Source organism: Balaenoptera acutorostrata, chromosome 7 (assembly GCF_949987535.1).
Source record: "Balaenoptera acutorostrata chromosome 7, mBalAcu1.1, whole genome shotgun sequence".
Taxonomy (NCBI): Eukaryota; Metazoa; Chordata; class Mammalia; order Artiodactyla; family Balaenopteridae; genus Balaenoptera; species Balaenoptera acutorostrata.
In genome coordinates this window covers 63,059,982-63,087,168 of record NC_080070.1, presented here as the reverse complement: position 1 = coordinate 63,087,168, position 27,187 = coordinate 63,059,982, and the positions used below count along the sequence as shown (strand labels likewise).

The 27,187-nt window shown below is 39.5% G+C and overlaps 1 protein-coding gene across 9 annotated transcripts in view; it reads right to left on the bottom strand.

Moving 5' to 3' along the window:
• Positions 1-27,187, bottom strand: part of MIOS (meiosis regulator for oocyte development) — a 237,064-nt gene that overhangs the window by 32,265 nt on the left and 177,612 nt on the right. The window contains exons 1-4 of one of the 9 annotated variants that reach the window (XM_057550237.1): positions 8,246-8,472; positions 7,132-7,231; positions 1,010-2,351; positions 580-678 (exon numbers count right to left, since the gene is read on the bottom strand). In XM_057550237.1, coding sequence (XP_057406220.1) covers positions 580-678; positions 1,010-2,303 — 1,393 coding nt within the window. In that variant the 5' untranslated portion in view covers positions 2,304-2,351; positions 7,132-7,231; positions 8,246-8,472. The other 8 variants (XM_057550234.1, XM_007164787.2, XM_007164789.2 and 5 more) reach the window with 8 other exon arrangements.

The window sequence follows — 27,187 nt, the reverse complement described above, 5'->3', positions numbered from 1 at the left end:
AAGCACCTATATGCCAATAAAAATTAATTTAAAAAAAAAAAGAAAGGAAAAATGGAAACTGAATCTACAGCAATTTAAAAAAAAAAAGACTTTCAGGTAAGACACCTCAGGTAAGGCCATACCTCATGTCATAGTTATACAGTACTTACCATTGGGTACCTAAGTGAGAGGGTTTAGGCAGCAAAATAAAAAGGGGTCTCCTTCAGTTGGAAATTTTTTAATTTAGTTTTTATAAAAGCAAATACTGTGATAAAATCTGAACTAACAACCAGGATCCTATAAATCCTCTAATGTAATACCTTTCAAAGTGGGTCTTCAAAACCAATAATAGTGAATAAATTAATGAATAAATTTAGAAAGTCAATTACTTCAAAGAACCAAGACTCCTTCCAAAAAGAATTTTAAATATAAGAACAATTATGCATTTAACGCAACAATTCACTAAAAATATCTAGTCAAAAACAACACAACAAAAAAAGAATATTTATGTACACTATCCTGAGATAACTAAATTTGTGGGAAAAATAAGAGTACAAAAATTATAAACATATTGCAGAAAATAAAACAGAATTTTCTTACCCAAAGATGATTTTACAATTGATTTAATTCCTGAATAAACCAATGATCCTTTGTTGCCTGGAGATTTCTGATCCATATCTTCTGTATACTGCTTCATAAGTATTTAAATGCATAGGAAATACTAGTAATGATGCATAATAAAACATTTCAAAGCTAAATTTATTTTGATTTGGAGCCAATTCATAATAGGCATCAGTGCAAGAAGGTGGTTGGTTCTACTCTATTGTAGACACATATTTTTCTCCCTCCTACACAATCTGCAAAGCAGTATTTCAACAGTTTTAAACAATTTTACTATGGAATTTTAGTATTAAGAAACTTGCATTTGCACATAAAACATTCAGCACGATATTTACAGACTGACCTTTCGGCAAATTTCAAGAACATTTCTACCAAATTCATCTTACAAAACTCACAATGCAAAGGATATAGTGCAGAGTATACCAGAGTGACTTGAGCTGTGGATCTTCATTTCCTGCTAAAATATGGTTTCTCCACACCTGTTCTGTATCAAGTCCGTACCTCGATAAAGCCCGAAGGCGCATCTTCGTTGCTATATCTTTTTCTAAAGAATTATCATTTTCTTCTTCCGCACATTCATACAAATGACGACCACAAGCCCACATTAAAGATGTAATTGGGCTCCAGGCAAGAGAGATCCTTTCAAAAACAGTGAAGTCAGACATCGTTCGGTTGGGAGTTACAACTATCATTCGATTTTGACTTGTTGGATGCCAAGCAAAGGAGGCAATGTAATTGTCACAGGGTTGCACACTTCTTTCAATTATTGTGGGTTCAGTTTCATCTCCAATGGGAGTGGGTGTGTGCTGCATATCATATAATCTAATAATATTACTATCCCTTGTTAAAGTGGCAAGCAGACCAGTCCTAGTTGGACACCATGCTACTTTTGTTAAGGGCTTTGGTTGCTCAGTCAAAGTCAAAACTGGCTTCTCAAATTTCCTAAGATCCCATATTGCAACCTGACCTTCATAAAAGGAAGCAACACGATCATGGAAGTATGGGTCTACTGTCACGCCCTGAACAGCTTTTGTATTCACAAACATCTTTTGGCTTGTATTCCGAAGATCAAAAATGGCTAGGTTACGATGCATACCAGCAAGGAGAAGTTTCTGGTCTCGTGGAAGCCAACAAAGAGAGAGACAAGCATCATTCTGTCCTAATTCATAAAGTGGTTTTGTTACTAATAATGTTGTTTCAGCTTCACCTGCCGAAAGTCTTACTTTCTCCATGGGAACTATATCAGGCGTGTACTTGCTGCAGATGTCCCAAATCAGCACTGAAAAGTCAGCTCTGTGTTTATCTAGACCAGCAGCAAGCCAGTTACTATCCAATGGATTCCATGCAAGAGTATTGCATTGTCGTGCATGTTTTGGAACAAACTCTTTTCCTATCAAATCTTTGAACTTTGAGTTATGATCTTGACCAAGACTTGTAAGTACAACTCGACCATTTGCTTGTCCAACTGCTAGGAGACATTCAGGATCATAATTGAGATACCAGGCAACACATTTCATATAGGGTGTTTCTGAATTTATTGAGAGTAATGTAGCTGCAGAGTCTTCGGATAAACGTAGAGATCCAGCTTTGAATTCTGAATTCACAGTAGATTCCACGTGATAAAGGCTAAGTTCTGAGTCACATACAACAAATCTATCAACCTGGTGTGGTGCCCACAATATATCAGGTTTGGTACCACTCATGCTTACTGATGATCTCAAAGAGTGCAGTTAGGTCCATTCACTGAAAATCTGCTTAAAAATAAAAAGTTTTAAAATGTTAACAAAATACAATTCTAAGCTGACTCAACTATTCAGAAAGTCAGGAAATTTTCTACACAGGTACTCTGTTTTTCAATATATTTATATTTCTTCTAACTGCTATGAATTCAAGACAATATTTATTAATAAAAGGGGAAAAGAAGAACTTCCTCCAATAAGATGAGCTGGTAGGAATCTGAGAACTCCATTCTGGTTTTATTTCCCATGATCAATTATCTGAATTGCACTATGACTAGTACCTTCAATTTAACCTCAGGGTTGAAATAACTTCAGTGTGGTGAGCAAATTAATAAGTATTATCCATTTGAAGGGGATAAAACTTTAAAGGGTTATGAATCACGTACCTAAGCAACAAGTTTAAAGCAGCACTATCCAACAGAACCTTCTGCAATGATAGAAATGTTCTGTATTTGTACTGTCCAATAATGGTAGCTACTAGCCACATGTGGCTACTGAGCACTAGAAATGTGGCAGTGCAAATTTTAAATTTTATTTAATTTTAATTAATTTTAATATAAATAGCCACATGAGGCCACCATAATGACCAATGCAGATTTAAAGTACAAAGCCACTAGTTTCTTCCTCAAATTTCAACGATAAGAAGCAGGAATGTATTGAGCGGAGTCGAGTTCGAGTCCTAGCTCTGACATATACTAGCTGTATACCTCAAAAAGGCCTTTGTGTTTGGGGGTCCTTATCTGTACAACGTAAGAACTGGTTTAGACTAGTGTTTCCCAAATTTTAGTTATTCATGTACCACCTGTGCCATTATTTAATATTTTTATTTAAACTGACTCATTTTTAAAATCTGAAAATCAATTTTAATTTCATCATAAGGCCCATGAGTCATGGGTACAATATGCTAAATGTATTTTTTTCTAACATACTTAAATAAATATATAACTATTAAAAATGCTTGACTGGAAAAAAAAAAAATGCTTGACTGTGTTACCTAAAATCATCCTGTTTATGACCAGTAGGACACACTGCACTTTGGGAAACTGAATTAAGTGAGCATTAGAGGCTCTTTCAGTTTTCAATTCTGTAAACTTCGAATAGGTATTTGAAACAGGAATTTTGAAAAGATAAATATTCTAGTAGTAATTTAAGCACATAAGCACTAAAAATAGTTATGCTAAAAATGATAGTTTAATAATAAAAGCTACTTACAAAAATGTAAATTTCTGTTTTTAAGCAAGTCTGGCTAGAGGTAACAGTCTGGATTAAAAATGAACAAAGATACTCATAATCTTCATGGCAACTGGTATCTGTACACCCATGTTGTCAGTTCTTAAAGAGTGAAGTTATGGTTCATTCATCTCTCTATACCCTGTACCAGGTGCAGAGCCTGGCGCAGACTCCTAAGAAAGATATTCTAAATAAATTCAGCTCAAACATATATTTTGATCTTGTAAAAGTTTCAGTCAGGAATTATTAGTCTAGAATTTCAATAGACTCGTAAAATTTAGATGACTGGGAAAAGCCTCTAAGAATTCTCATACTGCCTTATTTCCTTCCTTAATAGTTCTGAAGCCCAAGATCAATCATTTCAATTATATTCTTACTAGCACCCTCAATTTCTTCATTTCCTTGCCACTTTTGCCTTCCCCGACTAGCTCAACTGTCTTCTTTCTTCCACGCAGTCTGCAGAGTCTCACAGCTCTGCAGACTGACTCCATAAAAAATTAAGGTAGACAACATGTCTGGCCTGTGGTGCTGGTTCAGCAGTTCTTATATTCACCTTCCCACTCTGGCCTTTATGAAATCAAAGTGATCTTTTTGAAATACAAGCTTATCCAGGTTATCCAACTCCTGCTTAAAACCCTCTCATGGTTTCCAACTGCTGTTAGCATAGAGTTCTCATTCTTCGACAAAACCTACAAAACCCTAAATGCTTTGGCCTATCTACTGATCCTGCCTCAATGCACCCTGTTCTCCTCCCTGCTAACTGTGTTCTAGCTATACTGGCCTTTTCATTGCCTAGAATGTAATCCTCCACCCCCCATCACCACACCTTTGCAAATGCCATTCCCTCCGGTTGGAGCATTCTTCCCTCCCTTCTTGGCCATGTTAAAACCTGCTCAACCTTGACATCAACCACACTCTATCCCCTCCCCAATCTAAATCAGGTTACTTAGATATATACTCTCAATGGAGGACATTCCTTCCCTTTAAATCACCCTCTCGGGCTTCCCTGGTGGTGCAGTGGATAAGAATCTGCCTGCCAATGTAGGGGACACAGGTTCGATCCCTGGTCCAGGAAGATCCCACATACTGCGGAGCAACTAAGCCCGTGCACCAGAACTACTGAGCCTATGCTCTAGAGCCCGCGAGCCACAACTACTGAAGCCCACATGCCTAGAGCCCGTGCTCCGCAACAAGAGAAGCTACCGCAATGAGAAGCCCACGCACCGCAACGAAGAGTAGACCCTGCTCTCCGTAACTAGAGGAAGCCCGTGTGCGGCAACGAAGACCCAACACAGGCAAAAATAAAATAAATAAAATTTAAAAAATAAACAACAAAAAATAAATCACCCTCTCCATCTCTCCTACTAGATTATAAACTCCCTAAGAGCAGGTAAAGTATCCTTTTTGCTCTCCATTTGAACCTCTAGTACCCAGCACAGTGCTGGGCACTTAGTAGACACTTAGTAATTACTTGTTAAATGAATGCATTTGTTAAATGCTCCCTCTGACACCTCTCACACTGCTTTCTCCAAATTTCACTAATCTCCCCATGCTTACGCCCATTGCCCTTTCCAGTAGGGGTTGGCTCAAGCCAAGAGCAAAGTGCCCACTGTCGTAACGGGTTCCAATAATGGGTAAGGGCCCACAGTGAGCAACCCTGAGAGGATCACTCTAATACACTGACTTTCGTTTATTCTATAAGCATTTTGGGGCATCTTCTATGTTCTAGGCACTGTTCTAAATGCTGGGAACACAGTAGTCAACAGGGACAAATAAGGTTGCTATGGAATGAACTGTGACCCCCCAAAATTCGTATGTTGAAGTGTTAATCATGACTCCACGTGACTGTCCTGGAGATAGAGTCTTTAAGGAGGTAATTAAGGTTAAGGTTAAATGAGGTCATAAGGGTGAAGTCCTGATCTGACAAAACTGGTGCCCTTAAAATACAGAGATACCAAAGCCCTCTCCCCATGTGAGTACACAGTGAGAAGGAGGCTGTCTGCAAGCTAGGAAGATAGCTCTCACCAGAACCGGACCATACTGGCACCCTGATCTCAGACTTCCAGCCTCCAGAACTGTGAGAAAATAAATTTCTGTCGTTTAAGCCATCCAGTCTATGGTATTTTGTTATGGCAGCCCAAGTGAACTAATACACTAATAAAACCTGCATTCTAGTGCTGAAGTTATGTCCAGTCTTAAAGAGAATTTAAAAATTTAAGAATGAGAAGGAACAGAAGCACCTTGTGTAACAGGAAGTAGCTAAGACAACAAAAAGAAGGAACAGATACTGCCAAGTAAGGCTTTATTCATACTCATGCCCTTGCAAACAGAGGAAACCTCTTAACTGGAGGTATCCTGAGATCTGGCCCATCTTCCTATCTCACTGAAAGACAAATGCTAAAATAAGCACACTTTTTATATAGGCTTCCTTCCTACAACTGTACTCTTCACACAAATGGTAAAAAAAAAAAACCTGGGTGCCACATGGAAAAATCCATCTTAAAAAAAAAAAGCAAGTGTTACTATAATTCTAAAAACTATTTGATTTACATGACTCTCAATGAAGAATCATCCGTATTTCTTCTGATATTATGCACATATTTATATTACCATCCACAAAATCTGACTACAGTAACTCATACAGAATCACAGAACTTGAGAGTTAGAAAGAGGCTAGCAAACCCTGCGTAATTCACATAGGAGTAAAGAGAAGACCAGATGTTTTGATTCTTTTCCAACACCACCCTACTCCCATCCTAGATTATTGCATAGAGAAAGGATCAGCTATATCATTTGCAGGGTCCCCTTCTTCAAAGCTTATTAAGAATTTCAATACTGTGACAGCAGAGCATTAAACCAAGTGCCAGGCCTTCTAAAGATGGGCCTTGTGTGACTGCACAGCTCACACACCATGAAGCTGGCCCTGAATACAGAGGTACATCTATAAGCACCCTCTTAAGAAATGTACAGCTGACCCTTGAACAACTCAGGGGTTAGGCCGCAGACCCTCCAACGCAGTCCACATGTAACTTATAGTTGGCCCTCTGTATAAGTGGTTTCTCCTTATCTGTGGTTCTGCATCCTCAGATTCAACCAACTGTGGATTGTGTAGTACTGTGGTATTTACCATTGAAAAAAATCCACGTATAAGCAGACCCATGCAGTTCAAACCCGTGTTGCTCAAGAGTCAACTGTATTTCTTTACAATCCAACACAATATAGATGGATCCTGGCTCCTGAACAAACACCACTAGGAGTATGGTGGAGAGCAAAGACAAGTGAGCCTGGAGTCAGAAGACCTCCAGCCACTACTAGCTAGACCCTAACAAGCCCCTTAATACTCCAAGACTATAAAATGGAGATAGAACCCACCCTATCTCCTTCTCACAGAGTTGTGACAATCAAATTAAATGAGTTCTATGCATCAACAAATGCGTCAGTATCACTACGATTCCCTTAAACAGCCCTGGAAATTAATGTTTTCTAATGCTGGAGACATTGAAAAATTGGGGGTAGAAGGGGTAGGATTTGCAATAATTACAGCTTATATTTAGATGCTCACCTTCAAGTATAACAAGCACTCACTTCCCATCAATGGTTTCTGAGCAAAGGAAAGCCATGATGATGATTCTGTGGTCCTCACCAGAACATCTATAACAGCCCTGTCCAACAGAAACATAGTGTAAGCCACATAACTTAAAATTTTCTAATGGCCACATTGAAAAAAAATAAAAAGAAATAAATCTAATTTAGCAATATATATTATTTAACCTAACATATCAAAAATAGTATCCTTTCAACATGTAATCAATGTAAAATTATTAATGAGAAATCTACTTTTTTTCTTTTCTTTTTTTTGTGGTACCGAGTCTTGGAAATCCAATATGTTTTTTATACTTTCAGCACATCTCAATCCTGTGTGGCTGCTGAACAGTGAAGATCTATATAATACTAAGTGTACAAGGTATCCAATCACCCTTTTATGTTGTTGTCTTTTCTACTTGTCTTACCATGACAAATAACAACAGTAGCAGTTTCAATAAACTTCTACCATCACCATCTTCAAGGAGATGCTCTATATATATCTCCAAATTTCCCTTAAAATATAGTTAAACAAAAGGCTGCAAAGGCAGTCATTTGCTAAGTAATTTAGGAATGCTCGTGGCTCCTGTGAGAAGCTTTATCCTCTTACGGAATTTTCATTACTCGTATATGCAGAGGACAAGAGCTACGCGGGTGACAGGCCCTTTAAGAAGTATTTATTTAGAGTACAACTAGAGCAAGGCTGGCTGCTCTGCCGCGTAATGCAGAAATCTAAGGGCGACTCCCACGCTCCAGACACCGGGCTCAGCTTCGCGTCCAAGGGGAGGACGCGATTCTACACAATCCGGCCGCGGTGGAGGCTGCAGCGCGGACCCAGCACCCCGAAGGAGGTCCCCGCGCCCGCGGGCCGCTCGCAGCTCTCAGGCCCGGCCTGACGCCCGGCGCGGTTATCCCGCAGCGCTGAACGCGACTCCCCGCGCCTCGGCTCCAAGGAGGACCCCGGGTCCACACCCGCCCGGGCTTTTCAACTGGGCTTGCCCGGGCGCCTAGCGGCCGTCCTGGCGCTCCCGAGCCCTCGACTCGGGCCTCCCGGTCCCAAGAGCGGAGACGCGGCCCGGCCCGCACTCACCGACCTGGGAGGCGGCGCTGCCTTAGTACTGCCGCTTCCGGCCTAGTCGCAGCCCCTCCCGACGGGGGTGGTCCACACGCCGGCAAGATGGCGGCCGCACGACGCTGCCACTAACCAGGGCCACAGGACCAGGGTCCACTACCCGACCACCACGCCTCGCAGACTCGCGGACTTGCCTGGGCCTGGGAAGGGGAGTTCCCCGCTACGAGCCCCGCCCCTCGCTCGCCCGCCGAGTCGCACTGCCCGCCGAGTCGCACCGCCCTGGGGCGGGGCCTGCGGCCCCAGAGGCCCCGCAGGCCCCGCCTGCTGTCCAAGCGCCCTGGTCCATCTCCTCAGGTCCCGCCCCCTGAGTCCCCAGGCGGGATCCTGGTCACGGGGAGCCGGACTCCTCTCAGAGCTGGGTTATCAATTTTAAGGGATTTGGATGCTTTAGCTCATTTAATTGGTTTAAATTTCCATTAAGGTACTTCCCTGGTGGTCCAGTGGTTAAGACTCTGTGCTCCCAATGTAGAGGGCCTGGGTTGAACTCCCGGTCAGGGAACTACATCCTGCGTGTGGCATCTAAGATCCTGCACGCCCCAACGAAGATGCCCTGTGCAGCAACTAAGACCCTCACAGCCAAATAAATAAATAAATATTAAAAAATAAATTTCCATTAAAAATTTATTTGTGGGCCATCTATGTAGTAGAAAGTCCAGGGTATTTGGTTCACGATTTATTCACTCATTTACTCATTCCACAAACACGTCTAGAGTGCCTATTGTGTACTTGCTGTAATGCTGGGGACACTGGAGTGAGCAAAAAAGATATGGTCCTGGCAGGAAACAGGCAATTAGAGGGCTGCCTAGTTAGGGCTAAAACAGCGCTTCGCAGGAGGGGCGCCCCCTTAGTGTTTGGGGTGTGTGTGTCAGGAACACTTCCTTGACTGCTAGGCTGAGACAAGGATGAAGATGAGATTAGCTGGGAAAGCGAACAGGTCGGAGGGGTTTGGAAGAGAAGAGCCTTCTAGAGCAGAGGAAGAGCATATAGCAGTGCGGAAACAGTGGAGTATGGACGAGTGAACAGAGGACGTGGGGACAGATTAAGATGATGTATTAGAAAGGCATTTGGAAATCAGGTTAGTGAGTCTGAATGGACTTTTCCTAAAGGCATTGGTGCAGTCATTGAAGGTTTTTAACCAGGAGAATGGTGTAATCTATTTTTATGGGTTAAGGTAAGTATCCAAATGAGAGATGATGGTAACCCAGACTACCAGTGCTATGGAGAGTGGGGATGGAGAGAAGTGTGTGGCCTGGGGAATATTTAGACGTTGGGATGAACAGAGCTTGATGACTGATTAAGTGAGTCAGGGAGAAAGAGGATTCTAGGTTTCTGGCTCCTGTAATTGAGTGAATGGTGCTGCTACAGGTGTTACAAATCTTATAGAAACTTTTTTCAGGTGTCCAGCAATCTGTGCTTGTCTGTTCACAGTTAAAGGTGGGTGGTTTGGGGCTTGTGATAGATATAAACAGCATACTGAGCTTAGTCCTGATGATCTTCAAGGCAGATAGTTTGGGTAAGAGGATGAGTTTGGGGAGAGTATTGCCTGTGGAGGTCTAAGGCTCCTTTTCACTCCTGCTGTTGGAGAAGTGGAGGCTTAGGAAGGTGCTGAGTACTGAGGGCAGATACCATAGGATTCATCACTTCAAACACTATCTTGCCAATCTTCTCAATGGTTTTGGCCCTGGCCCCAAATCCCCAACCTCAGATCAATACAAGTCCATTCCTTATCCACTCCTACCATGCAAAGCTGAGGGAAACATCTCTCCTCACACTCAGGAGGTGACTTTGCTTCCTACTTCAGAAGCAAATTAAAACTATTAGTTAGGAATTCCCAGTCTCCTACTATTTTCTCTTTCCTTCCCCTCACATCTTCACTCACTCCCATTTTCACCTTCTTATAGCTGACGTAGAGAAAGAGGAGGGGCCTTATATGCTGTTTCTCCGGGGACCTAGCACCATCAATTTTCTCCTCTTCCATGTGTCTTCAACCTCCTCGTTTCTACTGGTTCTTTACCTTCAATATATATTCAAGTCACTCCCACTTTTCTCCTTGAAGGAGAAAGCCATACTGACTCTCTCTAATCCCACATCCTCCTGTCTTCCCCTGAATTCTGTTGACTGAGACTTTCATGCCCACCATTCCATTAAAACTGCTCTTTACTTGCCTATTGTTGTCATCCCCTTCTGGAATATATGCTCCACATCCTCAGTTTTCATTCTGTTAAACCTCCACCCGCAAGTATCAGCAAGGCATTTGATGATGCAGTTAGGAATGACCATTCCTTGGCCTCCCTTTCAGCTAGGCGTGGCTATATCGAAAAAGACTCACAGACTTAGAGAACAAACTTGGGGTTACCAGGGGGAGGCATAGTTAGGGAGGTTGGAATTGACATGTACACACTGCTATATTTAGGACCTACTGTAGAGCATAGAGAACTCTGCTCAATATTATGTAACAAACTAAATGGGAAAAGAATTTGAAAAAGAATAGATACATGTATATGAATAACTGAATCACTGTGCTGTATACCTGAAACTAATACAACATTGTTAATCAATTGTACTCCAATATAAAATAAAAAGTTAAAAAAAAACAAAAACAAAAACTGTGGCCAGTGAGATGTGAGTAGAACTGGATCGTGTCCCTTAAAAGAGAAGCTGCTTGCTGTCTACTACCTCTTCTCCCTTCTTGCTCTCTGGAAAATGGCAAAAAGAAACATGGACTAGAAAGGGAAGCCATGTATTTAGGAAGGCAAAACTGCTCCACTAGTCTAAGCCCCAGCCTAATTTGGAGAGCTGAGGTTCCCTCCTCCCTTGGATCAGCCACAGAGTTTCGACCATTACACAAGAGAAAATAAACTCTCTTCTTTTAAAAATTACTGTTTGTTTGGACCTGTTTGTTATAGTGGCTTAGCCTATTCCCTAACTAATAGACAGGGACTCTGTCTGCTTTATTCTCTGCTTAATCTCCAAGACCTAAAACAGTGCATAGCACAGAGCATATGCTCAAAAATTTGTTGAATAAATCCTAAAGCAATATCTCTGCTCCACACTCCTTCTAGCTAATATCTTTTTCTCGCCTTCCTTTTCCATCTAAGCTTTTGTGAAAGTGTACTCTTTTCACATTGCTTTCAGTTCCTTGCACCCTAAAGTCCCCATAGGAATAAGTGACACTTTTCTCATTCTACTTGGAAACTGATTCTCCTTCTTCACTAAACCCTGTTCCTTGTGAGTGGAACTGGAGAATGTCCCTTAAAAGAGAAGCTGCCTGACATTGACTTATTCTTCTCCCTTCCTGCTGTCCAGAAAATGGCAGACAGTATTTTCCTTGTGGATAGTAAACTTTTAGTATAGAACTTTGGATTTCCTGTAGCTCCCGACTACATAATATGTATTCAAAAATATTTACCGGGCTTCCCTGGTGGCGCAGTGGTTGAGAATCTGCCTGCCAATGCAGGGGACACGGGTTCGAGCCCTGGTCTGGGAAGATCCCACATGCCACGGAGCAACTAGGCCCGTGAACCACAACTACTGAGCCTGTGCGTCTGGAGCCTGTGCTCCGCAACAAGAGAGGCCGTGATAGTGAGAGGCCCGCGCACCGCGATGAAGAGTGGCCCCCGCTTGCCACAACTAGAGAAAGCCCTCGCATAGAAACGAAGACCCAACACAGCCAAAAATAAATAAATTAAAAAAAAAAATTTACCAAGTGGGAGAGTACATTGTATTTGTTGGAAGATCAAACCGTATCAGGGTATTTAACAGACTGGTCTGAGGTTACACTAGCTGTCTTTATCAAACATTCATTTTTGTAATGGATGCCAGAGTTGCTAGTCTTAATGTTTGTTTTGTTTTTTAAACTTCTGTAACCCTAACAGGATGCTCTTCTTTTTAAGCTCCTTTATTAATGTTGTGGTGATCCAGTATAGGATTTTTTGCTGTGGTTTTAAACCAATAAAGGAGAGCAGTTGAAGATTGCTAATTTCCTTATTTACTGCTGCCCTCGGCAGCAATTCAGCAACTATTGGAATATTCCGTGGAGTCTGTGACTGGCTAATCCCAACTCCCTTTATTTTCACATGAACAAAATCAGTCTATACCTGAGAGCAACTTTTACTCTTTAGGCACCAAGTGGAAATTAAGGCCCTGTGAACATGTGATATGGCTTAGGTAATCTTTTTACAAAGGTTGAGGATGAGAAGATTTGAGATATCTTAAAATAGTGGTCTTTAAAAAGTATTCTAGCACACTCACAAATTAATTTTGTAAAACAATGCACTTATTCATACATTTTTGGGGATTACATCTAACACTGTCATAGTAAATTTACAAAGTTGCCAAGGGTATGATTTTTAATACATTTTTAATGTTTATATTGTAAATAAAATGGTTGTATCGAACTTTAAATGTATCCAATGAAATTTAAATACCTTAGTGTAAGTTTCTCACTATCATTCATTTAAAAATTTAGTGAATAAGCTATTCTTTAATTGTAGGAAATTTTATATTATTCTATTTTTTTTTCTCCTTGAACTTGTATGTCCATTCTACTGTCTCCCAGTGGATTATTTATGAGTTTGATAACAAACAATTATATAGCATGTACTACGTGCCAGATACTTTACAATATAGGCTCATTGAACACTCTGCCTCAGATTGGGCGCTTTGAGAGCCGTCTTCCAAGATGGAGATTAGGATGTAGGATACTTACTAGAGAGTATTCTTGAGATAAACACTTGTGAAAGAGAGGAAGAAGATGTAGGATTGGGCAGAGGGAGAAGCCGAGCTATGATTCAATACCAATAAAGGACTCAGCCAATCCACAGGAAACTTTGGAATTGAACTGGCCCTTCAGAGTCGTGTTGAGTTGGGACAAGGGACCCAGGCCTTTATTACTACCTCACTGATGTGGATGTGTCATTGATGTGAGCTGTCCCTTGAAAAAGGATGACTTTGAATGAGGCAGTTTTCTTGGCAAGGCAGTCCCCAAAGAAGGCTGACAGCTGTGGGCCAGCTGCTGGTAACACCCCCAGCAGCTGAAGGAATAAGTCACTCATTACTGAAGGGGGACACCTGGGTGGTGCATCACAGAATTCGCCACAATCTTATAAGGATGAGGCTGATAATTTCCCCACTTTACAGATGAGATAACTGAGGCACAGAGAGGTTAAATAAATTGCCTAAGATATCTCTTAAGTGGTGGGGCTAGGATATGAACCCAGACAATCTGGCTCTACCCTTGTGCTTCTAACTACTGGTCCATTCACTACCAAATAAAACAGCCTCTGATCTAATTCTATGTGCCATTAAAATTATCTTTTAAAACAGAGGTTGGCAACTTTTTTTTGTGAAGGACCGGATAGTAAAAATGTTCAGCTCTGCAGGCTATACTGCCTCTATCATAACTCCTCAATTCTGTTGTTCTAGTACAAAAGCAGCCATGGACAGTTCATAAACAAAGGGACATGGCTGTGTTCCAGGAAACTTTATTTACAGAAACAGGTGGCAGTTTGGATTAGTTTACTAACCTCTGTTTCAGGGGAAAAAAAATATTTAAAGATAGAGGAAACACTCACCGTCTATTGTTATAGGAATAAAGTAGTACCAGATGGAATAAACATAATGATCCTAACCTTATTTTTTAAAGACTAGAGGGAATTGTGCCAACATTTTAACAGTAGATGTCTCTGCGGGGTAGGTTTAAAGGTGATCAATATTTTCTTTATTATACTTTTCTGTTTTCTGAGATAAACAATGTAAAACTTTTTTAATGAGAGAAAACCCAGTGAATATTATTTTAAAGAGTATTGTTGGAGGGATTAGGATGCTTAATTCCATAATGATAGACAGACACTTCAACTTCATAATCCTATACCCACAGAGTTAAGTCAGAGATAATAAGGTTCAAGCAGCAATGCAAAGTGTATATCAACTGGGGTAGTTTTAGGACGATAACTGCACCACGGGTGATGCTAACATTTCCTGCTTTGCTCATTGATTGCCTCTTCACAGGGTGTCTGTTTCACTAGTGGATATCTTGGCATTATGGATTAAATGTTTGTACCCCCCCCTCAAATTGATATATTGAAATTCTAACCCCCCACGTGATGATTTTAGAAGGTGGGGCTCCTGTGAGGTAATTAGGTCATGAGGGTGAAGCCCTCAAGAGTGGGAGTAGTGCCCTTATACAAGCGACCCCAGAGAGCCCTCTCAACGCTTTTCTGCCCTGTAAGGACACAATGAGAAGTCGGCACTGAAACCCAGAGGAGGGCCCTCACCAGAACCCGACCGTGCTGACACCTCATCTCAGATTTTCAGCATCCAAAACTGTGAGAAATAATTTTCTGTTGTTTATAAGGGACCTAGTCTATGGTAATTTGTTACAACAGCCCGAACTGACTAAGCAACTGGGCTTATCCCTTCCGATGAGCACTGAAGCACTAAAGTAGCAGCCATCAACATTACAATCAAATCCCAGTGAAACCACAGCCATCTCTCTGCCTGGTCTCTTCCACTCATTGGGCGGGATTTGAGTAAATCACATTTGGGCTTTTGAAACAGATAAGTGTCTAAATTCTGCTAATTTCTCTGCTCCCACAGCCATTGCCCTAGTTTATTTAGGTCTTAATTACTGCTCACCCAGACAATAGTCTCCAAACTTGTCTCTGGTTCCCCTGTTCCTACCCTTTTATACTAAACCTTTGATCTTCCTGAAGCACATCTCACTCGACTCTCTTATTTAGAACCCTTCATTGGCTCATGTTTCCTACAGACCAAGATCCAAACTCCTCAGCCTGGAGTTAAGATGTCAATATTGTGAAGTCTTTGTGGTTGATGAGAAAGAAAATTTGTATTTTCAATGGATCAAATTAATTTTAGAATTACCTAAACCCAATGAAGCCCAAAGCAGTTGTAAAAGTAGGCTTCTTTTGGTAGTAAAATGAGAAGAAGATTTCCCGAACCAACACTGAAAGTTAGACATATATCTAACTATGAAGATGAGTTCAGAACCAGTGTCATTTTGAGGAAAAGACCAGGTCACCAAAAACTCAAAGCATATCTGATTGGCCTCAGCCAATAATTTGGACTGTTTCTGATGTAATGTGCAATGTGTGACTATAAAATCTTCAAATGGGTAATGGACTTAATTCTCATGTTCAAAATCTTGGACTATCAGCAGCTTATTTGCAAAACTAAGCCTGGCTTTCTCAGCTGAGTATAATTGTAACCCCAGGAAGAAATGGAAGAGGTAAGAAATCAGAAGCATAAAGAGAATCAGAATCAGGATAGAAATGATGAGGAAACAAATTTACTTCCTAAGTTTTAGCCCTTTTGTAAATTTTGTATCAGTCAGTTTTATAGTCATTGCAATGTTGAGTATATTTTGTCTTCTCTTGAAAAACATTTAAAAAGAATCTGCTGCTCTAAACTTGAAAAGGGGGATTCAGTTTGCAACGATGTTTACGAGTTTGGAGAAATGTAATCTATTAAGTTAGTATATTTCATGAATTATCTGTGTGAGGTATATATATTGTTTTAAAATTAATAAGTTAATAAATGGTGAATATTCCTCTCTATGTAACATACACAAAAGCTTCTGGGATATTAAAAGAATTTATAGACATGAGATTGTCCCCATTCTGGCCCAACATATCTTTCCAACTTGATCTTTTAACCTATACTAGCTCCAGCCCTACTGAATTATTCCCAATTACTTTTACAAAGCAACTTCCCTAAACATGCCTTTATTCCATTTTTCCCTGGAATATTCTTCTCCATGGCTTAGAAAAATTAAATTCTATCCGTTTCTCAAGATACGTCCCTCAGTTTCTCAAAGTCTCCCACAACTGGAGGACATGTCTACCTTTCTGAACTCCTTGGCACTTGTCACTGTGCCTGTCTCACACCCTTAGCCTCTTTACACATACACACACACATAATTACGTATTATATTATAATAATGTTACTGCAGATTACATTACAATATACTCATATGGTTCTACTGTGAATTCCTTGAGAGTGGGATACACATTACAATTATCATTGTTCCCCATATTATTTGTTGAATCAAAACAACGAATGCATGATGAAAAATTAAAGAAACACATGAATGCTTTCATTCCAACTCAAAATTTAAAAATATTATTGCGAAAACAATATTCAAGGAAATGTCTTAAAATTCAGATATTTCTACCATGCACAACTGTTTTCATTTCTCTGCTTCACTTTCAGGATTTAGCTATGCTCATACAGCATATTTGTTTATGTAACAGGATGTTAAAAATAGGATTTGTCATCACTAGACTGGAGCAAAACAATAGGTGATGAATATTCTCACATTCCAAAGTGATATCACCTATGCAGTGCTAGCATAGTGCTAGCATAGTGCTAACACCTATGCAGTGCTGGAAAAATTTTGTAACCTGAAGACCTAAACACACTGAAGGATATAAAGGGGTTGGAAATGAAGGGTCTGGGAGAGATTTTTTTGGAGAAATTCATTTCCAGGGAGTCTCACTCCTAATCCCCTAGGAGAGGTCTAAAAGTGCTGTTCTCAATGGAGAGCTTGATCTGTGCAACTGGGAACAGGGATGCAGGCAGGAAACGTGGCACACTGCTGTCTGAGCCATGCCTGGAAACTCAGAAGGCCAGCTAGTTGCTCTGAAGGCCGAGAGGTGAGAGGTGCGTCTATGGGAACAACCTTCGTTCCTAGTGTTTGTCAGGATAAACGATGCAGGAGCGTGCCCTGCAGACTAGATGTGGGTCACAAGGGGAGAGAGGCAGCCTAGAGCAGTCAGTTAGAGGGCTTTCCGGTGGGAGGGAAGCGACTTCAGCTGATAGGCTTTGGAGGCGTTTCATGTGTGGTATGAAGGACTGTGTTTGACACCTGCCAGAGAGGAGACCTGGCAGGTTTAAGAGATCTTGACGAGGGATCCTCAGTGAAGCAGAATCCCTGACGAAAGCAGGAGAGCTGGAGAGTGGAGAAAGGGATCACGTGAATACCTTCCAAAACCAAAGCAAAGTAGTAATCAGTTAAGTAGATTTTTCCAGGCTTTCTGCCTGAAGAGTCAGAAACTGCTCTTCATGAGTTTGGGGAAGACAGAGAGGCACAAAGTGGGGAAATGGAAATGACCATGTCCCCTTTCCCACTGCAGGCTTCCAGCCTGAAGCAAGCCCCAGCTGGGGAGAGGAGAAGCTTTAAGCTCAGAGTTTTAGCTGCTACATGGAAATAGACTTTTTAATTATTGAAACATCAGTTTTATGACTCAATGTGAAAGAAGTGATTTTTATATCAAAGACTGACTCAGAGACTCATGACACCTGCCTATAATTTCATGCAAGGGGAAAGGAAAATCCTGCCCTCAAAAATAGGTATGAAAGGACAGTTGGGGGAAAAATAAAGTTGTTTTGTGACGGATCCTATGGAGGCCTGCTCTTTCAATAGATTGGTTACATTCAACTGTAATCAGAATGAGTGAACCATTTCACGCAACTAAAATTTCAAGTCTTTAAGAAATTAGTACAAATTGTAAAATATGATAAATACACAAAAGTTTTTGCAACTGTACACTAAAATATTAATTGCATAAACACTGTGATCTTACACAGGGCTGAGGCCTATGGTTCTGCAGTTTGTGCATTAAACACCTCCAGGAAGGCCATTTGCATCATGGTTATTCTACAGTTGTCAGGCAGCAAGTCTTGAGGAAGGGACACTTTTCTAATATGAGGTATGATGCTATATGTTACATGTATGGTACCTTAAAGGAAATGATACTGTATATCCCAAGAAGTATTCAAGCATGGTGTATTAACTAAGCAAATGCTCAGACTATTAAAACTGTTTTATTGTGATGATGGATGTTTACACATTGAGTTTAAAAATAATCTCTCCAAAAGCAACTTAGTTTTTATTAAGCTGGGGGAAAAAGCATCTGTGTAATTGTTTATTTAATGGTTTAAAAGTTAAAATTCCAAATTTTATTTGTTTTTTTAACATGTCAGCCAAGAAAATACATATCTGTCATATTTGCTGTCTCATAAGTATGCCAGAAATAAGTGTATTGGGTGAAACTGAATAGCGTCAAAGACTGAATTTAACTGGAAGAGACTGCTTAAAATGGGAAGGCACTCAATTCTGTGAGAAACTCTAAGCTTTTTTTTCTTATCCTATCCTACTATCTTATTCTATTATCAGGAACTTTGTCTCCCAATACATGTAAATTCTACATCTCTGATTGAAGATCTAAACCATTTTCTGTTTATATAGAAATAATTTCTTATATTAAAGCCTGTAAATTGTTTATTAAATACATGTGTTATTGCCTAACATTTTTTCTTTCTTGTAGTTTTACTATACATGTCTGGGAAGTAAAACTCCCACTTAATAGCCTATAAAGTCTGCTGATGTATCAGCAGTTGCCTTGACATTATTAGATGCAAGTAAGCCCTACCCTGACTATTAAATAGAATTGAATCTAAAAAATATAAGAGGAAGGAACACTTCCAAACTCATTTTATGAGGCCAGCATTACCCAAACCAGACAATGACACCAAAAGAAAAAAAAGTCACAGGCCAATATCCTTTATGAACACAGACGCAAAAATCCTCAACAAAATATTAGCAAACTGGAATTCAACAATACACTAAAAGGATCGTACACCATGAACAAGTAGGATTTATTCCAGGGATGCAAAGATGGTTCAACATCCACAAATCAATCAATGTGATACATCACATTAACAAAATGAAGGACAAAATTCATACCGATCTCAATAGATGCAGAAAAAGCATTTGGCAAAATGCAACATCCATTTATGATAAATAGAATTGGACAAGCTTATTCATTGCAATAAGTGCATTGACTCTATTTATTTTTCTTGTAGTTGAAATTAACATTGGTGTTCCTAGCATCTCTTTAAAATTTTAGTTTCTAAAATTATTCCTTTTAACCTGAATTTTTTCCTTTGTGTTTATTTTAGAGGTTGGGGAGTGAAGAGTATATAAACAATGAAATAAAATCTACTCCCTTTTAACTATGCCCACATATATACACAGGGGTATGGGAGTTAAGGGTGATAATTACTCACAACATTCTTCCTCTGGACTTGGAGTTATTGATAATTGAGAAATACATACAATAGAGACATGGAGATCTGAACGTCAGCATTACTATTAGTAAAGCTGAATGTAGCTTGGACCTGCAACCCCAACTAAGTTTCCTGGTACTAGCATTCATGTTTAGACTTTGGACTTTCTCACCAAACAGAACCTTCCAGCTGCAAGGGACGTTACTCACTACTTCCCATCCTTGGATCCCTAATAGTAAGTATGTAGAAGATGAGGTCACACATGCATAGGACTTTGAACACATTAATTCTACCCACTCAGGAAACATGGACCAGTGGATGTTAGCCTATTAACCCCATCATTTAGGATAAATCTAAATCCTCCTCCTGTGGAGAGGACTGAATAAGGGGAGAAAAGAGATACCAAAGGTTATACACTAGTAGAAGTATCATAGAAGTATGAAAGCAGGGGTGTACTTGTTAAAGAAAATGGAAATGTCAATCAACATCCTGGTTGGAACTACAGTCATTGATCAGTTGCAACCGTAAGTTGGCCAAGGATACAAGAATTTGGCAAAAATCAATGGAAGCATCCTACGAGATTCAATTTGCTATACAGAATTTCCAGTAGATAATATTGTGTATTTGGTTATTACAGTATTTGTAAGTACATACCCTTCATATCAGTAATATTTAGAATAAACTAATGTACATATATATATATATACACACACACTTTTTTTTTCAGGGTCGATTGTTAAATACTTTTCAGCAAGCTACTGGGTACTGTCCTTTTCCTTCATTTCCTTCCCTCTGCTGGGTCAGTTGGGTACTAAGCTCTTTGATTCTACTTTCTAAACATTTCTTGGAATTGTTCACTTCTTTCCATTCCCACTGCTGATGCTTAAGAGCCCTGTCTCTTATTTTACTAAGTTTCCTAATAGGTCTCTCAGTCTCCAAGCTTGCTTGCCTGCAAAATTAATTCTTCACATGGTCACCAGAGTGATTTTCCTAAAATGAAAATGTAATCATGTCATTCCTCTGCTTAACATTGTTCACTGGTTCCTCATTGATTTCAAGATGGTCTAAACCCTTTAACACAGCAGAAAAGAAAGTGCCTACTTAACCTCTGCTCCCTGCACTTGCAGCCTCGTGTCACAGTCTGGGCTGGGTGCCCTCTTTGCAGGTCTCTTTTATAGATATTATCACGTTGCATTGCTGTTGCCGTTTTTTGTCTAATATTTTGTTATAAAAATTTTCAAACATACACAAAAGTTGACAGAATTATATAGCAAACCCACTACCCACCATCTAGATTCCACGATTAACATTTGATCTATAATATTTGACATATTTGCTATATCATAATATTCATCCATCTACCCATCCCTCTATGCATCTTCTGTTTATAAAATGCATTTCAAAGTTGCAGACACCAGTACACTTGCTCCCAAACACTTCAGCATGATCTTATTAGCTAGAGTTGGATATTTGACTACTTAAAAATATTTTTGGTAAAATTTGTCATTGCCTTTTTCTTACCTATCTCTTCCACTAGGCTGAAGTGACTGTGTCATTTGTTTTCTACCCAAAAACAAATAAGACACAGCATGCCTCACACTTAGTAGGAACAAGGTTAACGTTTCTTAAATGAATATGTTTCAGATTTCATCAGATGTTAGTTTCTTGATTCATATATCAAAGTAATCTTGTCACCCCTTTGATTCATCTTCTTATTCCCCTACCCAGAAAATTTGTAGACAGCAACTTTCATTCTACCTATTCAGCATTATAGGGAATTAAGAATTTTAATCTGTTAATGATAGTAGACAAACTCTCTCATGGTGTCTTTCTACAAAGCCCCACAAGGTGGTGCCCAAATATCTTTTTTTCAAACAGTAGTCCCTCAAGACCCATGGTCAGTCCTCACTAATTTCTGTTAGTATTTGGCATTTCTGAATTTGGTTAATTAGTATAATGGAATATTATACATATATATATATATATATAAGAAAAATTACTTACATAAATAAAATTATACATGTGTATTTCCGAATCTATGGTTCTGGATATAAACAATGAATAATGATTATATTAGGTACCTTATATTTGTGTGAGTTGTATATCATTAAAATGTTTTTCACATCCAAAATAGTAAAATATGAATTCATCTCAAGTCCTATTTACTGTAAACTTTGTCCATGAAAAATTTACCCTTAGTACAGAATTTAAAAGGACAGAGGAAGAAACAAACTATTGTATAGGAGGAACTATGTATGTATTTAGATGTAACTCAAAAAATAAACTATGTATTTAGATGTAACTCAAAAAACGATGACCTGTTACCTCAACTGGGGACAATGTTATGTGAACCAGAGTTGTAAAGGGTTGACATAATGTGGGATAATAAGATACTTAATGTTCTTAAAACACTTTAGTTCCAGGAATTTGATTGATTTCTTTAAAAAACTTTCCTTGTTGAATATTCTTATTAAATCCCAAATGGACTGACCAGAAAACTCAAATGGATGTTGAGTTTCTGCAACTTTTTATTCATGCAAATGATGATATCTAACCATATTACTAGCTGTATTTTGATCAGGTATCAGTAACATGCACGGTAACCACAGTTTACTCAAATCAGTGTAACAACAATCCCAGGCTACTCTGGCAAGCCTGCCCAAACCTAGAGGAGAAAGTTCTTCAACTCGGGGCTCTTATAAATGGTGTTCATCGCCTTTGATGGCCCAGGTATTAAGATTTACACAGTGAGAGATGAGACTCATTATGTGCTGGAATTTAGCCCATGATAATTTGTCTTGAGCCATTTGCTACTAAGGGAAAATTCCTATTTTTCAAACAAATTGTTGGCCATATAACAGGCTCCTTTTTCTCCTGCTCTGGCACAAGCCTGGAAGGTGCCAAGGCCTAGAAACCTCCCAGGGTATTTAGGGATAATGAAAGATGACCAGCTGATGTACAAAGATCTAAACTCTGTTCCTTACTATCTCACAGGATGATCTTTGGGTGGGTCTCAACACCTGCCCTCTATTTTATCACCTGTGAAGTGGAAGAATCAAATAAAAGTGGTCTCTAAGTTTCCTTCCAGCTCTGAGATTTGATGCTATTATTTGTCCCCAATAAAAGAAAAGTCTAAATACCATCTAGTGGGGAATGGAAGAATTCACCAAGGTACAATACAACACTTTCTAATACCTGAAAATAAAATCAACTAAATGAAAAATAGAAAATATTTTTCCCATTAAAAGCAGAGTTTGGTCAAGGCTTAATAAATAGATCAGGGGTCCCCAACCCCTGGGCCACACAGCAGGAGGTGAGCGGTGGTCAAGCGAGCGAAGCTTCATCTGCCGCTCCCCATTGCTCCCCATCTCTCACATTATAGTCTGAACCATCACCCCCCCCCCCCACTGCCCCGTGGAAAATTTGTCTTCCACGAAACCGGTCCCTGGTGCCAAAAAGGTTGGGGACCGCTGAAATAGATCCTATCATTTCTTTTGGGGTGGATTCTGAATGAAAATGTTAAGGCTTCTTTATTCACTGAAGGGAATAATTTTTTTGAAAGTTGGACAGTCAAACCTATGATAGAGCAAGACCTGTCTACTTTCAGATATTTCTTAGAAAGGAAAATTGTAAAAATTTCCAGATAGCATCCTGAATTTCTGTCATAAAAAATCTGCTCTTAGTAAAGAATAAACAACACAGAAAGAGAAAATATAAATATTGAAGGAAAATTTTAGAGAAAGATTTTAATTGTCATAAGATTGGTGCAATTGGGGGGACTTCCCCTGTGGTCCAGTGGTAAAGAATCCGCCTTACAATGCAGGGGATGTGGGTTCAATCCCTGGTCAGGGAACTAAGATCCCACACGTCGCAGGGCAACTAAGCCCGTGCGCCACAACTACTGAGCTCGGCGCCACAATGAGAGCCCGTGTGCCGCAAACTACAGAGCCTGCGTGCCACAACTAGAGAGAGAAAATCAGCACACCACAACTAGAGAGAAGCCCATGCCGCAACGAAAGATCCCGCATGCCTCAATGAGGCTCCCATGTGCCTCAACTAAGACCTGATACAGCCAAAAATAAATTAAATAAATAAATACATTTTAAGAAAAAAAAAGATTGGTGCAATGGGAATTTATGCTGTCACTGGGAATTTATGCTGTCATTGTGGTCTAGGGCACTATGTGTTGCATATGTGACTCAACTATTCAGGCAGGGGACCAAATGATAAATAATAAAGCAACATATGTCAGAGAGTAAATAATACAAAAAAATTGTGTAGAGGGAATGTGGAAGAGTCAACTTAATCAGAATTTGGTGAGGGGAGGGGTACTGGAGTCATGCTGCTGCAGACTTAATGGATGCCACATTTCCTACATTTTATTACCAAGGATAATTTTCAGGGAGATCAGCTCGGAGCTTTGTGTCCACCTAGAGGGGTGGGATAAAGAGGGTGGGAGGGAGACACAAGAGGGAGGGGATATGGGGACATATGTATACGTATAGCTGATTCACTTTGTTATAAAGCAGAAGCTAACACAACAATGTAAAGCAATTATACTCCACTAAAGATGTTTAAAAAAATGGATAATTTTCATTTCCTTTTTGTTGAATGCTTTTAATCCTTCCCTTAGTTAATAAATAGGACCAATACCATTTTGGTGTTTTTCTAATTTACTGTGAATGACATGAGAGAATGTCTGTCATACTTTTGGAGCCAAGAAGGATGATGGATCACAGAAAGTTCAGAGCTTTGGGGCAAGTGTTAGAAATTCTACTACATCAACATTTCATACTGAAAAAAATAGAGGGGGACCTCTAAGGACAAACTTCTCCAAATTGGGTAAAAAGGACATTGGCTTCTCCCTTTTCAGTTGAAAATGTTCTTTTCTACTCTGAGTGAGCAGTATGGGAGGTAGAAATTTGGAGAAGATTATGAAACATTAAATTATACCCTGGTCTTGGTATAATTAACCAATGTCTCATATGTAACTATGAGACAAGTTTGTGCTGATGCGTTACTAGCCCTTTTTGTGTTTCTATAACCTCAGGCAGAGAACACCTTCCAATGTATACAAGTCATTCCAGATTTTGGTTCGTTTTAAATGATCCTAGGACCCCAAAATACCATCACTGTTGAAATGGAGACCTTGGCACTGGTACCAAAACAAATAAAGCCAACATAGATTCTATATGGTTGAGAATTTTTTAAAAGTTGAAAAAAGATTTCCTGTCTAGCAGTGCTTTGAAGGAGAGCAATCTGTTGTATCAGGGGTCTCAGGTGATCGATGAACACTAAAAAAATTACTTCTAATTATTGTTCTACTTACTCTAGGCCACCCACAGCAGGAATAGCAAAAATAGGGTGTTTTTTCTGTAAAGACTTTGCTACAGAACAACTGTCAGAAAAGCATGGACTCCCGGTTGCCTTTTTCCAGTCATCACTGTTATCTATGCTCTTTTATTTGTTCTGTGTGTGTAGCAGTTCAAGACCATCCTTAAAGTTAAGATTGCAGCCTTCAGCCATGGTGCATTGTTTCTCTGGGTGCAAATCTAATTGTTTTATATACACTGACAGAACAGAAGATTTTTCTTTTGAGTCATTTACCCAATCAACTTAGTGCTGATTGCCACACCTCGTGAGAGCTGGCAAATCTTAGGTTTGGGTCACCCTATCTGGCTTTGGGGTACAGAGGGGAATGAATGAGTAGGCAGGATTCTGACCCCTCACCTACTTCAGTCAGAACAGTTCTAAAGCAGGAGGGCTTTAGTCCATTTCTTGCCTCCAGACTCACCTGTTTGCATCTTTGAGGTACTGTTTTTCTGTAATTTGTTAATCTACCCCAGGAAAAAGAGTTGATCTTCTGAAAAATTGCCACTTCCTTGTCCCACGATTCACTCCTCACAAAAGTGAAAGGTGTGGTTAACATCCAGAGGCTATTTAGGATATATATGTGGTTGCTTCCTGAGAAATTACATTGTTGCTTCTGCAATATACACACACTGTCTTTTTTTCTATTACCAAAGCCCCACAAACCTTCCTTAGTTCCTCAAAACCTGCTGTGTGGTGAGGAGACAATGAAGACATTCACATTCACATGGATGCCTAATTGAATGATGCACCTGTCGTTACAAGTGAGCCTCCGTGATCAGATAGACCTGAGTTAAGAGCCCATTCTGGCATTCTCTAGCATTAGTATGACCGTGGGCAAGTTACTGAACTCCTCCCTGCCTCAACGTCCTTATCTGTAAAACACGAATTCCTGCAGCACTTACTATAAGCAGATGGTTTGCTTTTGGAGGGTTAAATCCCATAATGTGTGTGAAGCAGTTAGCACAGTGCCTAGCACCTGCTAAAGAGTTCATGAAAGGGAAGCTATTATTGTCACAATAAGCAGAGCCATAAATGTTAAAATGTCTTTCTAAGAAAGCTGATTCTAGATAATTATAACATGAACATTTACATTGCTTTCTCTGATCGTCTTGCTATTCTTTATCCTTGAGGCCGTCTGTAGGGAAGCCTGCGGCTAGTTGCGTTAAGTGTTGCACAAACACTGACTTAATATGGGCTGTAACCCCAGGTAGAAAATAGGAAGAAAGAGAATGGAATCACTACAGTGACCACCTTTCCTGGACAGAGACCTCAGAATATTGAGGTCCTCCCTCTCATGTTACAGTTTGACAGGATCTTGATAAATAATTAAATTCACTCCCTCATTTCATAAGTGGGAAACTGAGGTCCCCATGGTAGAGACAGAACCAGGACTAAATTCAGATCACTCTTCCACTATATATTCTATACATTTTATTATGAAAAATTTCAAAAATCACAAATGTAGAAAGACTAGAATCATGAACTTTTATATATTCATTGCTCAGCTTCAATAATTATCAACCCATTAACTCTCTTGAAAAACCAGGTTTGCATCTGAGTCTGGTATGACTTATCCTCTTTCACAGAGCTCTTCAGAAACAGTATCTTACAGAGCAACCCCCAGGCAAAAGAATAGAAAGAGGACATGGCATGAGAAACAAAGGCAGGCTGTAAATAAGTGCCTAAAATGTAGAAAATCTGCCCATTTTGACAGCAGCCCAGAAAACACAGACTTGTTATGAAAGGACACTGTTCCTTTAAATTACTTACTGATCCCACCCAGATCTTGCACCCTGGTCAAATGCCTGACCACTCTTGCTTTAACTTAATCTAAAAAACATGAGTAGAAGATTACAAAAGATCCAAAAGCAAAGATAATTTTTATTTCCCATGGAACAGAACAATATCAAATAGCCAACTCCATCCCCAGCAATGGTCCTTGCTGTCGGCATTTGCTTAACCAGTCTTTAATTCCTGTTTGATAAACTTTATAAGGTAAGACGTAACCGTTTTGTTTTAATCACTTGAAATCAGATAGGACATCTAGGAACCGTGGAAGACTAAATGGTTTACATACTTATGATGTGAAGAAAGCTTATCAAATTTTTTTATCCTCTGCTACTACTTTAAGTGCATTATCAGGGAAATATGAATAATTGTTAAAATGTAGAAATTTAAATTTTATTTTAAAGTTGTTTTAAAATTGATTTTTAATTAACAGCTTACTACATAGAATTTCAATTATGTTAATATCTTTTGGGACATCTTTTTCTTAATTTGGAACACGTTTTTATAGTTTAGTATTAACTACAGAATTCTTTATAACATGGTAAGTTTAGCAATTTGAATAGAGTATTCGATCATGTTATTTTCATGGCGAAACAAATGAGATGCATACGCTGTGAATAAAATTAGTAAACTCTGCTGAAAGATAATTGTACTT